The sequence below is a fragment of the Drosophila rhopaloa genome, unplaced genomic scaffold (genome assembly GCF_018152115.1).
Source record: "Drosophila rhopaloa isolate 14029-0021.01 unplaced genomic scaffold, ASM1815211v1 contig_167, whole genome shotgun sequence".
NCBI lineage: Eukaryota > Metazoa > Arthropoda > Insecta > Diptera > Drosophilidae > Drosophila > Drosophila rhopaloa.
Window position 1 is genome coordinate 172,348 of NW_025335047.1, and position 17,433 is coordinate 189,780.

General features: G+C 36.1%; 1 protein-coding gene across 4 annotated transcripts in view; it reads left to right on the forward strand.

Annotated features, from left to right (window-relative positions):
* The first annotated feature begins 785 nt into the window (after nucleotides 1–785).
* Nucleotides 786–17,433, forward strand: part of LOC108043471 (polypyrimidine tract-binding protein 1) — a 147,348-nt gene continuing 130,700 nt past the window's right edge. For 3 of the 4 annotated variants that reach the window (XM_044458435.1, XM_044458436.1, XM_044458437.1), the window contains exon 1: nucleotides 15,731–15,790. In XM_044458435.1, coding sequence (XP_044314370.1) covers nucleotides 15,779–15,790 — 12 coding nt within the window. In that variant the 5' untranslated portion in view covers nucleotides 15,731–15,778. Of the gene's footprint in view, nucleotides 1,338–1,860; nucleotides 2,058–15,730; nucleotides 15,791–17,433 lie in introns of those variants that run through there. The other variant, XM_044458434.1, reaches the window with a different exon arrangement.

Genomic DNA, 17,433 nt, shown 5'->3' on the forward strand with positions numbered 1-17,433 from the left:
CTTTTTTTCGCTAAAAAAACTATTGATTTGACCGGAGTGTGTCGATTTCCCTTATCTAAATGAAAAATGTTTACCTTAAGATTTTTTTTATCAACTTCGGCTCCGCCCGAAGTTAGCTTTCCTTTCTTGTTTTTATTGCCCTTGGATACATTTTTATAGGTTACACATTTTTAATCATGGTAATTTTTTCATGAACATTCTGATTTTAACATTGACATTATTATTTAAGAAAGATGTTTAGTTTTGAAAGGACAACACGTTGTAATTACTAGAAACAAATTTGGTTTACAGTAATTTTTATGACTCGCGAAAAAGTCAGTTAGGCTTTTATTATTTATTGTTGTTACCCCGGCGCCACAAGCTAAATGTTATGTTTATTGAGCTCATATTACCGAACTACGTATGCTATATGAATTTAATGAGTAAATACTTGTCACAGATTTTAGAAAATAAAAATCAAGATTTAAATTTATTTTTTTACGGCATCAGTTAAAAGTCGAATGGAAAATGAAAATCTGAGCACAGGTTGGAGTCTTCACTAAAGGCAGTGATCGTGGTAGGGATATTTACTAATACTTTTTGAGAACGTTTGGTATCTTTTAGCGGGCGCGAAAATGCTGTCAACGGGTAACCGGTTACACTTAGCGGGTAAAAAGAGAGCCGTTAGAGAGGAGCGAATGGAGGAAAAAATGCTCTAACGCCAGCGAGCAGCGATAGTCCCGAGAAGCAATCGATGAATCGAACGCACCATCGATGTTTCCCCACTCCTAGCCAATACGCGATCATTTGTTTTTGTTGCTGCAGCGAAAAGTGAGCGGCTCGAGTTAAACATTTAATCGTAGCGGTAAATGCAAGTGCAGTTGGAAACTAAATTCAATAAAAATTCAGCGATCTTCGGTTTTGCATTCGCTTGGTCTTCCCTGGAAGTTACCCAAAATCACTAAATCTGTGTTCAATGAGTGCCCAAATCATCGACTCGACGAATAAAAGCGAAAAGGAGGTGAGCGAACAAAGCTCTTGCCGCCAAACGAGCAGCTGACGAATTCGTGGGAATAAACGTGCGCAATTATCGCCGGATAATAGTCGGACTTGCGTTTTGTGTCACTGGAAGTGGAAGTGCCGCCTGTACGCCCAGTTTTAATTTGACATTCGGACTCTCCTTTGTGCTTCGTTTCGGTCCCGTTCCGTTAGTTTTAGCTTTTCGTGTTCTTCTCTGCTCCTTCTTCGCGTGCTTCGTGTTTTTGGTTATTGTCTCGCGGCGGATCGGTGGTTAAGATCCTTTTGGTGGATCAGCATTCGGTGGTGCGATCACCTGGTCAGCGGACTGGACTCCACCGGTGGGTCCAGAAAAAGGGAAAACAAAATCACGCGGCGCGGTCCTCTTTAGTGGTGGTGTGTTTTGTCGGGTCTTTTTATTTCAGCACTGTACGCAGTACAGTGGCTGTCGCAAATTAAAATTGTCAATTGTCAATAAAATATATTTTAAAAGGATGTAGGAAATTGAAAACATTCATTCTGAGTGCTTCAATTTATTTTTGGATTATCGCATATTTAAAAAGTAATAGTTCCGTTAAGTTCCTTTAATACTAAATACAAACTCAATCGTATTTGATTAAGAAGAAGAAAACCGAGACCATTAAATAAATAAAATAGAGCTTAGAGAAGAAGAAAATCAATGAGACAGTTTTTTCAGCTTTTCAATATAAAATTATGAAGATTACATTGCATTTTTACAAAAATAATATATGTAAAATTTTTAAAAATGTCTCACCATTTAAGAGGGATTTTGTTTGTCAACCGAGTCTCGTGTGCTAAAAAACGTAATATCCCTTATTTCCTTTTTTGTCGATTGCGATGCAGTGTTTATATATTTTATTTGCCAAGCCCCTCGACTCCGTTGTCGTCCTGCCTGGCTTCTTTTTTAAAACGTGTCTAAATTATCAAAGTGTATAAATCACAAAACACATTTTGTACGTTTTACGTTTAAATTGGATAAGAAATTAAACGGATAACAAAAATTAACCCAAGAGAGCAAGTTGCTGCCTTCTCACTGATTTGTAAGTCGATCTCTCTCACTCTCCCAAATTTTCCCTGCCTATTTTGTATTTACCTCTTATTGTACCTATCTCTGTTTATTTATACATTTTTATCATTACTGCTTTACTGCTCTGGACTGCCAGTTTCCGAATTCGGACTTCCAGCTCTGTTTACCTGCAGCCCCCACGCACTCTATAACTTCCTCTCTGTCCCTTGATCTCGCTATCTCTCTCATGCACCTTTTGTCCGTGATTGCGCATTGTTAATTCACAGTTTTCGACCATTTAATTTTTACCCTATATTTGTTGGGAATATAGAGTATCCCATTAATACATTGCAATGAGACATAAGCCTTAAGGAATGTGTAAAATTGTCTTTATCGATTTGTGTATGAGAATAAGAATTTTAAATATTTTAGATACATGTTTGATTTTTAATTTAATGAAATTTTTATTGGAATATATCCGAAATGCAGTATACGTAGAAAAAAAGGTTTAATTTAAAATTAAATATTATTTTTGAATTGAAATGAATAAAATTGTGTAACCTCTTTTTTGTATGAAATCAAGTAGCGTTCTTTAAGGGGTTACATCCAGTTAGACAGCCGAAACAAGTCGATATTTTAGGAATTTTTTCTGGTAAAACTATGGAGTATTTTAGTTCACAAATTAATGCACATATAAAGAGTACTTTTAACTTTATTTTTGCATAGTTTATTTATAAAAATTATTTTTTTTACACCTTGTATAAAATATTTTATGGAGCTCCTTCGAATCGAGACTGCTAGCGGTGAGCACGTTATTTCTCAACTGGATTATCTAAAATTAAAAATCAATGATTTTTTCGTTAATATAATACATTATCTTGTGATTAATCGAAGGAATAGACAAAAAAATAATTTTTAACAAAATGGCGCCTTCAGAAAGCGAAAGTATCAATTTTTGACAAAAATTCACGACATCAATTGTTTATAAAATGAAAAATATTTATTGTAAAAAAAAAACCTTCGATTAATCACTAAACAATATTATTAAGAAGCTTGTGTTAAAATCTGAGACCGATCGGTTCAGCCGTTTTCGAGAAATCTTGCTCACCGACTTTAAAATCATAGTTTTGAGAAAAACGCATTCAATTTCGACGGTCCGCTTCCAGTCGCTCCGACACATGCATGTTAATTTTAATATAACTTGGGAAATATTCATCGGATCACCCTGAAATTTTTTCAGGGTACTCTTAAATAAATATACTTTACGAAAATGCAATAAAAAAAAATCGATTTTTTCAAAATCCTAAGTGGATGTAACCCCTTAAGTAAAGCCGAAGGGGTATCGAACGGTATGATTGATGCCCCAAATTACTCTAGAACTTTCGAACTACTTGCTTAAATGTCATTATATGTATGTCAATATCACCACCAATTGCACTTTATAGCCCAAACCGATCTTTCATTGCTTACACTTTTTCACCCTCTACAAATTCGATGCCCCTTAGTTTTCTCCCTACAACCTTTCGTTTGCTACGGTATTGGTTTTCGCTACACCTCTTTCTCATAATTTCTCTGACTCATTGGCATGCTCAATGTAATTTTCATAATATTTGTAACTGTGATCCTCTCTTTTTGCACCTTTGCGTCGTTATTCTGGTCGCTTTGCTTTGCTTCGCTGTGGTTTTGTGGCTTTGACCACACATACACCTGACTTTGACTGCTGCTACGTGTAGGTTTTTCATTTTGTTGACATTTTTGAGCTGACATTTCGCCTGCGGCTTGGGCATTGGTTCCCATGAGAACTAAGGATTGAGTATGTTTATTCGGTTTAATTTCACACGTGATTTAAAGTAATTCCACCTTTTTTTAAAATATTGGAACGCGGTCGGTGAAAATTTGTAAAAGAAAATTGTAAAACCTTTTTTTAAGAATATCAGAAAAATTATTGACAAAACTAAAAAAAAACTGTTGGGTTATAGTTATATTTTTTAAAGCAATAGCATTGAGTTTTATATACTCAAAAATGTAATGGGCCATAGATAAGCTTTATTAAATTATTTAAATTTGTGTTTCCAACTTTTGGAAAACCGTTAATTAGCGATTCTGCATTTTTTCATAATTCCATTCGCCTTACGATTTTATGCAACCTACTCACTTGCTCTCGAGTTGCACTCTCTGCGAGTCGTGTTCATTTAAAAATAAAAGCTAACGCAAAAATACACATGGTTCCAGTGTCGTACAACTAGCGCCGTTATTTTAGACACAAACGACTCATTTAAGAGTGCTTGGACAGGGATATTGGGTGCCGAGAGGTGGCGGGGCAGTTGCAGGGCGACGCGACGTCGAGTCGAGCGTAATTTGCAAACAAAAAGCCATTAAAATATCAAATTAGCGTCTGGCTTTGGCTCCGAGTGCGGGATTTAGTGGAAGTCTCCAATTGTCGTCGACGCCAGTTTGCGCCTGCCACGCCGCCTCTACCGCCTTCCTCCTCCGCCGTCCACAGCTCCACCCCTGTACATTTGCTTGTGTTCTCACATCGCATTGTGCAAAATCGAAAGTAAATGAAATGTAGCTTCCAGCATGTGCTGCGTTCAGTCATCAATTTGTTGATTAACAGTTGTCAGTCCTGAACCCACCGCCATTCGCCTACCACCCACTGCCCTCCCTTAAATTATTCTCAGTCCGATAAAAGTCGCGTGTGTTTAAAGCACTGTGAGAAATAATCACGCAAAGGGGTTTTTAATTCGGTACTTTTTAGTTATGGTTAAAGTATGCCAAAGGGTGTAACAAGTAGAAGCGATGCCCACACAAATTGTATATCAGGACCAGGATCTCAGTCAATATTGTCTAAGTGCCTTGCAGTTTTCTGATTGCACAAACTTAATTATCAGAGCGGTTTGTTAGTTACCTTCATCAGTTATTAAAAGAAATGGTTTTTTTGCCCGCCACGAAAGTCTCGTTTGCTGTTTCTAGATAACCGAATTTACACGCCCCGTTGAAATCCATTTGTTTCATTGCCAAGGCTAAATGCGTGCCGCAATAAAACTTCATTAAAAACAAAAGAGAACAGAACCGAAAGCTGAAACACGTTTTACCTGTACTGCAATCCAAACTGAGTCACTGGGTTGAAAGAACTTCGCTGGGGATGAAGCGAGTACAAAATGGTTATTTGAAATATACAGAAAAGTCAAACGGCAGCAATCAAATCATCAAGGGAAAATTTATGACGGTCACCCAGACCCCTTGCAAACTGCGCCGAGAATAAATCCGGACTGAAAGATATCTCGATCAATGGGTTGGATCGTTGTGGCAGACAGAGACGTCTTCCTGCTCCATATTTGGCTAAGCTGCCATCTCGCTTTCGCCCCTGCGAAAAGTTCTGGGGCCACGCTTGCGCGTTTTGCCTTGGGTTTTGGTTTGTTTCTGGCGTTGTTGTGTTGTTGTACGCGTACCCTTCCCTACTCGTAGTTATACCCAAACGCGTTTCATAAATTATCAAGTTGAATGCCCAGTTTCGAAATTTCAACGGGCCTGACCTTGAGCACAAATTTTCGGAGCTTCGGGCTTCGCTCTCGTGTTTTTAAGTGTTTGCGATTGTATCTGCATTCATATGGTTTTAATACTCTATATTCAATTAGGGTATACTGAGCTGCTGGTTAAGTAATAATAATAATAAGTCACAAATAAACAATTATCTGCACCATTTCACCACCGAATTGTTTACAAAACTGTACTTTTAAAATATAATTTTTAAAATGTATATAATGCAAACATTGTTAATTTATGATATCCTTTTATTTTTGATAATTTAACATATATATCATTAAAGTTTTTTAATATGTATCTTAAGGAAAGGCTTAATAGAGTGAACAAGATTTTCATATGTGGGGTATATTGTATTCGGAAGAATTATGTGTGTCATTAGTTTGTAAATGTGTGCTGTTGGATAGCTTTGAGCTCAGTTCTCTTGTAGTTTCTCCATTTGCGTTTTTCTCCAATCTGTGCTTTCATGCGTTGCGATGACTGTCGCGCTCTCCATGCTTTTGTTACAGTCTGTTTATCACGGCTCATGGCTTATGGCTGGGAGGAAAACAGTCGAAAGGGTCAAAAAATCTAAAAATTGAGAGACAAGTGCGCAAAGTCTTTTCGCTTTGCTTAATTAACGCAGCCATACAAATTAACTAACGCACATGCGTAACCCAAAACAAAAAACTCGGACAGACAAGGCGGATATGGTCCGCTTTAAGATGATTAATGCTTATTTTTTCCAACTTTTCTGTTTAAACTTGTCCCTCTCTTACAATACAAGCAGAAAAAGTGCGTAAGTCTCTTAACTGAAACTGGTTTGAGCCCTTGAATTTGGCAATCCAAACTAGCGGGAAGGTCGAAATGATTAGGATTGATGGAATGAACTTACCCATTTGAAGTAAGAAAATTTCAATAAATAAGAAATAACATTATGTCATAAAACATAAAAGTCACACTTGGTAAGAAAAAAACATCGCAGAAACCCTTATCGTCATTATCAAGTCATCTAGTTGGTAGGGGCCAGAGAGAAAACATTCATTGAAATATGGTTGATGGATCAGTTTTGTTTGGCCTACTCGACGCCGAATTTTGGGTGGCAATGCGTCGATTTGTTAATGTGGTGATGTGCATGCAAATGAACACAGCCCATCAGTATCATGATGATTCGGGCTGTCATATTATGGGGCGTTTTGTGGCATGTGTGTGGCATGCATCATTGGGGAGATTTGCTGCATAATAGACCGCTCAAATGGCCCGTAAACTGACGGACACATCAATTGAGCAAGGTGACGATTGCCGTATTGTCACTCACTGTATCATCGACGGGGAAGTCCCCTTTGAAAGAGTCTATTGTGTTAATTACACTTAAAAAAAAGGAAAAATAATTTAAAATGATTCATTGCAGTATTTGAATCTTATATTATAACTCATATTTCTAAGTGTACCATTTATTTTTTATCAGACTACAGTCTGCTTATGTCAAACACAAGCTTGACAACTTAAATACCACACACGATTTGGGTACGGATAAATGTGATTGTGTGGGACTGTCTGCGAGTGTGTTTGCCTTTGATTGATAAGAAAGTGAAACCACAGCTGTTGGTATTTTTCAGCTTCTTAGGTTGCCGGGTTTAAAAAAAGGGGTAATAGGTTGGGAGAAGTGTTGCTTGTGTGTAATTAGGGGTGCAATTTGCCGGTTATCCCACATCCAATGTCAAGGGTGGAAGGGAAAGTGTCAAGGGAGCGTGTTAGATTGGAGCAGTGCCTATAAAAACCTTGAAATATGCACTTACATTTTTAAACAAATAGCCTTCAATATCTGCAAATATTCACACAAATAAACCAAATTTTAAATATACTTTCCAATATATAACTATCTACATGTTTTCTACACATAATTGCTAAAACCTAAATCAATCAACAATCGTTCAAATAAATGAGACACTTCAACACATCCCATCTTCATACTGTACATAGATACTCCTACATATACATATACACACAAACATATATATATATATATATATATACTTTATGTGCTTGTTGTGCTGTGAAACTATTCGTTCTACTTTTTCTGCTTTGTTTATTGTTTGATTTTTTATTGGCTCACCCCCACTAAATATATATTAATCGGTCTGTCCCTAAAATCGGTTTTTTATAGCCCTATCTTCTGTATATTTCTCCTGTACATTATCTGTCTCTTTCTCTTTTGCCTTTCTGTTGTTGCGTGTGCCCTGTCCTATGCTTAGTGTGCGCTTTTTGGAATGCTTTCTAAACATTTATACAATAATTTCAAATAAATTCAATAAATATATAAACACTTCCAAGCCCAGCCCAAAAAACTTTTTGTAAACCTCTTGAGGTTGCAAAAACTGCATCTTTCCCCCCAAATCTTTGTCGACTTGCTCGCGTGCCTAAAAATGATCCCAACTCATTATCCCAAGAAAAGCGATAAATCTTTCGTTTCACTTAACCTCCCTTCTATATCTGTGCCATTTCTTCCTATCTCTACCTCCGACCTCTTTCTTCTTTCTTCTTGCAAGTTAAACCAAGATCATGCTTGCATTATCAATATATACAGTGACAAACTTAATTATTGGCACAGCAAGCATGTTAAACTTTGAGGCTATTTTTCTTCTTATAATATGCTGATATTAAAATAAAACAAAATATTTTTAGATAGAATCATTAATTTTATGTTAAATACAAGTGACTTCATTAATTTATCTTTTATAAATAATTTATTAAAAATAAAAAACCAAAGAATGGACCAAATTTGCCTGAACAAAATTATTGGCACACTTGGGTTTTAATTAACTATTTTGTTAAAACTTTATCGATTTGGCGCCTTTTTTTTTAATTATCACATTTGCCTCTATAATCTTAATGGTATAATGATTAATTTTATAGCTAAAATTTTTTTAGTGCCTTAAAATAAAGGAAAAGTTGTTTGACTTTACAAGGTAAAAATAAAATCAACCGCATGTGTCCAAAAATTAAAATTTAATAAGCAGGATCAATGCAAATCGAAAGTCAACATTGGGGAAAGGATGCCCAGAAGCCATTTTTCCCACTCGGAGTCCTTTGCCGCATTTAAAGGACCCACGCAGTTGCAAAATGCAGGGCACACTGGCTAATCCATGGCTTTGAGAGGCCAGGAAAGCGTAAGGATCGTATAAAAGGACAATTTCAACCCCCAGATCTTCTCAACACGTATCGAAGTTGATGATGAGAAGGACTTTTGTAAGGATATTCACCCAACAGCCTTTTTTTAGGCCCTGCATGATGGTTTCTACAAACGAATTGAACATAGAAAAAATCTATAGATTTTAAAAGTCAAAAACAACCTTTTAGTGCAACGAAATTTATATCTGAGTATGCCAATCGACTTTTGGGTCCTTTCAACCTTCTCGTATGATTTAATTATCCTTTCCCCAAGCAAAGAGCTTATGTTAGAACCCTTTTCAAGCCGATGGATTTTTTCTAGGAGCAATTCATTTGTAGAAACCATCATGCAGGGCCTAAAAAAAGGCTGTTGGGTGAATATCCTTACAAAAGTCCTTCTCATCATCAACTTCGATACGTGTTGAGAAGATCTGGGGGTTGACATTGTCCTTTTATACGATCCTTACGCTTTCCTGGCCTCTCAAAGCCATGGATTAGCCAGTGTGCCCTGCATTTTGCAACTGCGTGGGTCCTTTAAATGCGGCAAAGGACTCCGAATGGGAAAAATGGCTTCTGGGCATCCTTTCCCCAATGTTGACTTTCGATTTGCATTGATCCTGCTTATTAAATTTTAATTTTTGGACACATGCGGTTGATTTTATTTTTACCTTATAAAGTCAAACAACTTTTCCTTTATTTTAAGGCACTAAAACAATTTTAGCAATAAAATTTATCATTATACCATTAAGATTATAGAGGCAAATGTGATAATTAAAAAAAAAGTGGCCAAATCGATAAAATTTTAACAAAATAGTTAATTAAAACCCAAGTGTGCCAATAATTTTGTTCAGGCAAATTTGGTCCATTCTTTGGTTATTTATTTTTAATAAATTATTTATAAAAGATAAATTAATGAAGTCACTTGTATTTAACATAAAATTAATGATTCTATCTAAAAATATTTTCTTTTATTTTAATATCAGCATATTATAAGAAGAAAAATAGCCTCAAAGTTTAACATGCTTGCTGTGCCAATAATTAAGTTTGTCACTGTATGTGTATAAATTAAACACCACTCCAGAACTCCTCAGATATATATTGATATAAACGAAACTTGTGTCTCATATGAGAATTGTTCTGTTCTGTTTCGATTCTTACAGGCACCCATCCGCTCCCCCTTCTACTAGTACAGCTATTGCTACTAGCACCACCAAAACAACATCACCAACCACCAGCACCAACGTCGCGAACGTGTGGCGTGTGCAGTGTCAGTGTCTCTCAAATTAGCCAAGTCGCCAGCGCAGTGTTGTTTAATAAATTCCAATGCATATAAGTTTGAAAAATAATCAAATAGATATAAAATCTGTTTGTTGACATCCGATGTGAGAACTCTTAATCCCAAAGCCTTAGGTGAATGTCAAATTCAAATTTATTAGAGTGCTCCGACCAGCAAATTTAATATCTGTGAATATCCATTAAATCGCCGGCCAATTACTTGCTCGATTTCAAGTGAATTTGTGCTCTCATAAATTATCAGCTGAAGACGACCCATCTATAAATAATCGTAACGGCTATTTTTAGTTGTTTTAAATTCGGTCCTTTGTGTATTTTAATTGTCTTTTGCATATGGTCAGTTACCAAACTTAAATTTTTAAAATAGTTTATCGCGTTACCTGTCATCGAGTCGAAATCATTTACCACAGACTTAGGAGGCGCCAGCGCTGAATGCGGCCCCACATGTGTTGGTTCTTTTAAAGTGGGTGAGTAAATCAGATGGAAATCTTATCACATAAATCTACACATATATCTGATTTCCCTTTTATTTCAAGCGATTCAGAAATATATGTGAGGGGGGCAGCTGTCACATAAATCCATTTATTCCTTTCGACTATGACAATGAGGTGGCTTCGTGAGCTTTTTGGCATTGTGTGACAGTTATTAAAAATATTTTTTTGCTTAATGCATACAGTGCGTTTCAATAATGTTTTTAAAATATTTTTGTTTAAAATAGTCAATTCTCTTTAGAGCTTTCAAAAAAATATTACAATTAGTTTGTTTGAACAAAAATGAAATATTCTATATTGCGAAAATGAATGGGCAGAACAGACATGGCACCGCTGATCTAGATTTTGTATACTTTATAATGTGAATGTCTGATTCATAACGTTGCACACTTTTTAATGAAGTTATAATACCCACTGCAAGTATGTAAAATTAGGCACTTAAAGTTCCTCTATTAATTTTTTACAGCATGTTTCAACAGGTTTGCATTTTGGCTCGGCTTCTTCAAATCTATTTTTTGGGTTTATTATTTTATTCGATTCCTTTACTGCATTTCATTTATGCGCATACAGAGGGCGACTGCTCGTTTGCATTCTAAATAAGTGTTCCCGGATAGTTCGTTGCTTTTGCCCGCCCTTTCTCGACTAAAAAGCCAAGATGCACATTGCCAGTCCACATTCTTCTGTTCTCGGCCAACAATAGGGAATGACTTTCAAGCTGGGTTCAACCCCATTTTCTGCTGAGCAGCAGATGCCGCACTTGAAGTTTGCAGTTGCAATTGCATTTTGGTGGTTTCATGAGTTCCTTGCGAAAATGAGTTTGTAATTGACTTTATTCGGGAATGAAAAAAATCGGTTCATTGGACTTACGGCGATAAAAAGAAATTTAAACCAATCGATGGCTTTTGAATTGCAATTAAATTTTGGTCTTATTTTTATACCAGTCACTTGTAAAGTAAGAGAAGTAAGAAGTATGAAACAGGTAAAGGGTAGCGTTTCTAATCCTATCTCGGAAACTAAACTCTAGCTCTTATACTTGGGACTTAACGTGAATATTCTAGTTATAACTACGAAGCGAAAGGTTTTTTTCAAAATTTAGACACACCAAAATTAAAGCCACACAAATCGTGAAATGTTTTGGGCGGTATATAATTATTTCAACAACAATTAATAAACCACACTGAATTTTCATCTCTGTACATCATTATATCGTATTATCTAAGTTTAAATTTAAAAAAATTAGTTAGGCATGATAAACCACAAACATTTTAAAATAAAATAGGCTCATATTTCTTTCATTTTGCATTACATATCATAATTTAAATTTGCCACAAGCAATTCAAAAATACAAAAACAAACAACCCACCAACATGGATGGAATTTGTAGATTTTATTGTTGATACTTTTCCAGCTAAATATGAAGCCATCGGATCCGAAAAAATCAACAAAGACAATGAAATTAGAACTAAAGTAGCGGCTAGCGCAACTGCGTTTCAAGCTCTAGATATACAATTTTTGCCTCACCAGCAGCAACATCAGCAGTTACCAAATGACAGATCATCGGGCTTAGCTCTCTTATGGTTTTTTGAGCGGCTCCCACGCGTTTTCCATTTCAGTTGTTTGGATGAGAAATAAACTACTTGAAACTCCCCGAGCTGTGCTCAAGAGCTGAACCGAAACTATGAAATGCGACATAAATGTGCGGATGGCAACAGTGGGATTTGTGGCAGGGAGCTGGAGAGGCAAAAGACCCATTTACATGGCCTCAGCAATTTTAAGTGCATTTGGACATTAGCCGGGCAAGACAAAAATCTGAGAGTTGAAGAGGGGCTGGTTCACGTTCCTTGTTTGCGTCCTCCGCCTTTCATAGTCGGGTAATTTGCCACAGAATTTATTTCAATTGCTCTTAAACGAAGTAAAGTGTTCCGATTGCGATATTCACTGTGGGTGAATATACGATGACGACGACATCATTACGTTGAAAAAGTCATTAGAAATGTGGCCCACGCATCCTCAAAAGCAGTGAGTCTGCTTCCACCTTGGTGGTGATGGTTTGAAGGTAATATTAGTTAGTACGTAATCGGTTGCTTAAATAAATGGTATTGTTCAGTAACTATCAATGAGTATTTAAATTGCATTTTATAATTTGTTTTATGGCAGATTTAAATTAAATGTGCATCAATTAAATTTATAAGCTTAACAAGGTTGTGGTTTGTTAGTTTAAAATTTAACTAACCTAACTTAACCTCACCTCACAGCAACTGTTCGGGCTTAAGTCATGAATGCACCCAATAAATCTGTTTAACTTTTTTCTTGGCCTATTGTTGCAGCTGTTGAGCAACTATCAGCAATAAAATTACAAACTTTAACCAAAGAAATTAGCAGAACAGCAAACGCCACGAAAACGAGCCACACCTGTTGCTGCTCCCTTCGTGGCCCGTAAAGATATCATTAAATTTCACTTAAGCTGTTCAAGGATCCCCAGACTGCGCTACACAACGCAGACAACGACAACTACAATGGCAGTGGCAATTCGTGTTGCCGGGCGGCAGGGAGAAGTTGCTCGTGCGCCGGGCGACGTCCAAGCTCCAGCCAGCGGCAGCAAGTGCCAAAAAAAGTGGTTTAGTTTTCGCTTTTGTTTTTCACCCTGCCATTTTCAGGCAGAGGCGCGTGCGGCTTGCATTTGTTAGCGCTGCATTTCCGCGACTTTCCTTCGCCTTTCCCGCCTGTCTGCGAGAGCGTGCGAGTTGTTGTACTTTGTGCTTTCGACCCACATTTGTCTTTGGTCGGGATTTTCACCCTGGATTGACCTCGTCTGCGTTAAGCATTTTCATTCACAGGCTTCTTGTTGTTGTTTGGTGTGGAATTTGGCTCTTTGTATATTGCATTCAATCTTGGCAATGTTGCTGCCAATAGTTTGCTGTAGTTGCTGCATCTGGTATTACTGTTGCTTGCTATGATGATGTCGCTGCTGCCCATAATGCTGGTGCTATTGTTCTTTCTGCGGGAGTAACTTTCTGTGCTGTATCTACTTCCGTTTCTTGTGGTACTAGGAGCTGGGCTTCTTCCAACGTTGTTTCTTACTCAGTAGAATTTTTAAATTAAAATTAGGCTTGCCCCCTTTGCATAATGCACTGCGGTTTGGTCAAGATGTGTGTGGGAAATTTATTTTTCATGAAGAAAATGCTATGTTTGCTGCAGGATACAAAGCAAAGAAGATGGCTTTAGAAATCAAGCCAAATATGTGCATGTTTACACAGTATACTTTGGTTACTTTTGGTTACGTTCCTTCCATTTCGTGCAAAGAATAGAAATGTCTTTAATCATGAATTGAATCTAAAGTATTGAGGATAATTGATGAAATTCTTTGTACCTTTATGCTCCTGCCTTTATTTGATTTGGTTTTTAAAGCCTACGTTTCTGTTTTTGATTTATGGTTTTGCGACATTTAATATTTGCCATTTTTATTTAATATTTACTGTGGCAAATGGATTTTGGCTTGCATTTTGTTTGCAGTTTTATTGGGTTTCTGGGTTATGTTTGCCACACTATTTTTGTTTTCAATTAAATTTATGTTTCAAATAAATAACATTTCTCGCCCGGCATTTACTTATTTGAGTACTTTTAAGTTTGGCTAGATTATTTCTTGGTCTGCTGACAAGATTTCAATTTGACTTATGGCCGCCTGTCGCTTGGCACGATGGAAACCACTCGTCGCAACGAAGATTTTGCTGTTGTCGTCGCTCCCATAGCACGCGTATCTGAGGGATCGCCGGGCATGCAATAGTGCTACAGCTAACACATGTTTCGCTAAATAATTGAAATTTCTGGCATTGTGTGTCCCAAGTATTTGGCTTTTTTCTCATCTCGATGTCATCCAAAATCAGGCATAGTGCCAGCCATGGGCCGATTTCTCCTCTCATCTGGTCAGAATTTCTGTCTGTGCTTGGAGCATACTATTTTGGAGGATCTAAACTGGATCTGTTTACTATTTGTCACAAATGTCAATGTACTTCAGTCATGGAATTGAGATCTGCAAAACTTTTGTAAAGTAGGAAACCATATTCACTGAAACAAAAGACAATAAAAGAAAAATGTTAGCGTGGATGTTAAGGGCGACTTTGCAAATTGGCAGTTTCTAGGGGACTTAAATTTTCTGCACTTGAGAAGGTTATTACAATAATTTATAAAATGTATAACTTAAATGCTTTAATCTTTAGAGATGGCATGCAGGTTTCTAATACTGTTATTCTAGAGCCCATAACGTCACCAATATGACCCGATTTCAAACTGTTGTTAAAATATATATATATATATATACTAATTAAGTTTGCATTAAAATTTTTTTTTTAGACTGTATAAATATTATGAATGGCTTATACAAAGAAAGTTGTAGAGCCCATACTTTCACCTAGCCGATCCCGATTTTGAAATTCTTTTACTAAGTCAATCATAAATGCTGATAACGACAATATGAACCGTCCGCTGGTCGCTTACGCAAAGTAATAATTCTTTTCCCTCTATCTATCACCCTTTTGGTTATTATTTCAACCTAATGCTTTTTATCAATTTTATAATTTATGATAGTAAAATATCAGTAAAGTTTCGCAGTGATTTTAAATATCCCATAAAGTGTGAATTGAATGAGCAAGAGAGATGATAAGCTTAGCATTTTAGAGAGGGCCTGCGTTTTCTTTTTGATGGTTATTGTTTGTTGTAGAACAATGTTATGATAATGTTATATAATATGAAATGAAAAATGCAGAAAATGTTGTTTAATGTATGAATTAACTTTCCAACCTTTTATTATAATTTTTGTTATATATTGTATCATAAACCTTATTATTGCTAAATGTCTTACCTATTAAATTGCATCATTTTTTTTAAGGAACTTTGCTTTCAATTTTTTATTTATCACATTGAATTGTGTTTATGCTCGCTTGAAAGAGAAATCTACCGCTTGTGTAAATAAACATGACTCAGATATTCAAGAATCGAAAATAAACAAAACTATATAAATAGGGTCGGCAGTTTACGAAAAGTTTGCCATTTGCTGCTGGCAACGGAAGTCTGCCTGATTTCTTCCTGTCCTATCGTCTGCTTCTATTTTTCCACTATTTCCAACTAACTCATAAAATAAAGATACAATAGCTTAAGGATATCCTTATAATTAAAAATTTGCCACTCAACAAAATGCAAAAAAAAAACGTTTTCACTCTTCTTTTCGTTTTAGGTAAGTTTGTTGTTTGTGGTTGATCTGAAGGGCAACTCATTTGTTAACATGAGTCAAGCTGTAAGTGAACACCACTCATATTTATTATTATTAAAATATAAAATCCTAAGTAGATGTAAGTCAAAGCAGCTGAGCGTGCGCGTTCAAGTGCCAGCAGTGAAAATGCGAAAAGAATTAAAAACATTTGTGAGTTTTCGAAAAAGTACATATAAATGTTATTGCCTTGCCTGCCCGTTAGTCCGTCTGTTTTTCCGTCTGGTCAAAAATGTTCCTAGAATATTTCTCATTGCATGACCAAAGCAAAAGATTCGACAGTGCGCCGCCAGTTATTTTTATATTTTGTTTCATTTTATTTCGATTTGATTTTCCTGTCGTAGTGTTGTGCATTTTGTTGCCGCTGCAATTGAATTGCAAATATTTGCGCTACAATTTCTCAGCGTGCCATAGATAAATAAATGAATTTTCGATTGTATTTTATTAGCAGTAAATACAGTTCCAATTTTCACATATTGCGTATACGCTCGTGTGCGCCGGCAGTTCATTAGATGAAGTGGCTTCGTACCAAACTTCTTAAATAAGGCATTTCGTGTGTGTTGAAGATATACTGGTATGTTTCAGCATTCTGGTTTCGCAGCGCAAAGAACATTTTTCCTTCTTTCTGTGAAAGTTTCATCAGTCTAAAGCGTCCTCCTGCCAGCTAAAAATAATGTTTACGATTTTATTTATTTTTCATGTTCAGGGGCTGTTTTATATGTTGTTCTTATAATTGGGTGTGTCTGCCAACAGCGTTGGAATAAACTTCTGTGGACCTCTTGGCGGCCATAAGTCAATAGTTGGAGACGTTTTAATGGTTCATTCACCGTGTAAATCTGGTTCGCCGCTAGTATTCGCTATTTAAATTAATATACATATAATTCATGCTAGCTATCATGCATTCCATTTACCTGCTGCTCGAGATAAAATCTGTTGTCCATAACAAGAATTAGGTCAGCATGAACTTCTTTCTAATTGAAGAATATACTACTACTAACGAGTGGTAGGTAAAAATGTTATTCCAATTTAGTTGACAATGTTTTATTTGACTGGTATAAGACAATAAGTCTAATAAAGATATTATTTTTCCTCTAAAGAAGACAAATGACAAGTTTTAAAGATTTGTTTCTCTAAAAGAAGCAATAAACTTTTGTTTCTACTAAAACGATCAAAGCTATTCCCACCTACTCAAATTAACCAGAAAAACTTGAAGCACGCAATTTCCCATGTCTGAATCAAAATTTGAATATCCATTTGTTTTATTTTTGCAACATCACCGGAAACAGCAGAAAAATGAAATTTATAGACGTTGCCATAGTTGTTGGCTGCGGTATATAAACAATGCAACAACTTGTATATTTTTAGTGCCATAATTATGGCATAGATTTATGGCATATAGAGCACCGACACACATTTCGCCATTTATTAAAGACTTTAATAATGTACGGTAATCAGCGCGAAGATTAATGTGGCCAACAGAAAGTGGCTAATGTCGAAGTGCCTTCAAAATATGATCCATCTACCGAAGGCGCCGCTTGAAATAAAATGTGGTAATCGTTGCAATAGTGGCTCGATTCCATTTCATCCTTGCGTTAAGTGTATGCTAAATTGTAAAATTATTTTTATAGAGCTTGAACAAATCTTCCCGGTTATTTGTTTGCTGTTTATTT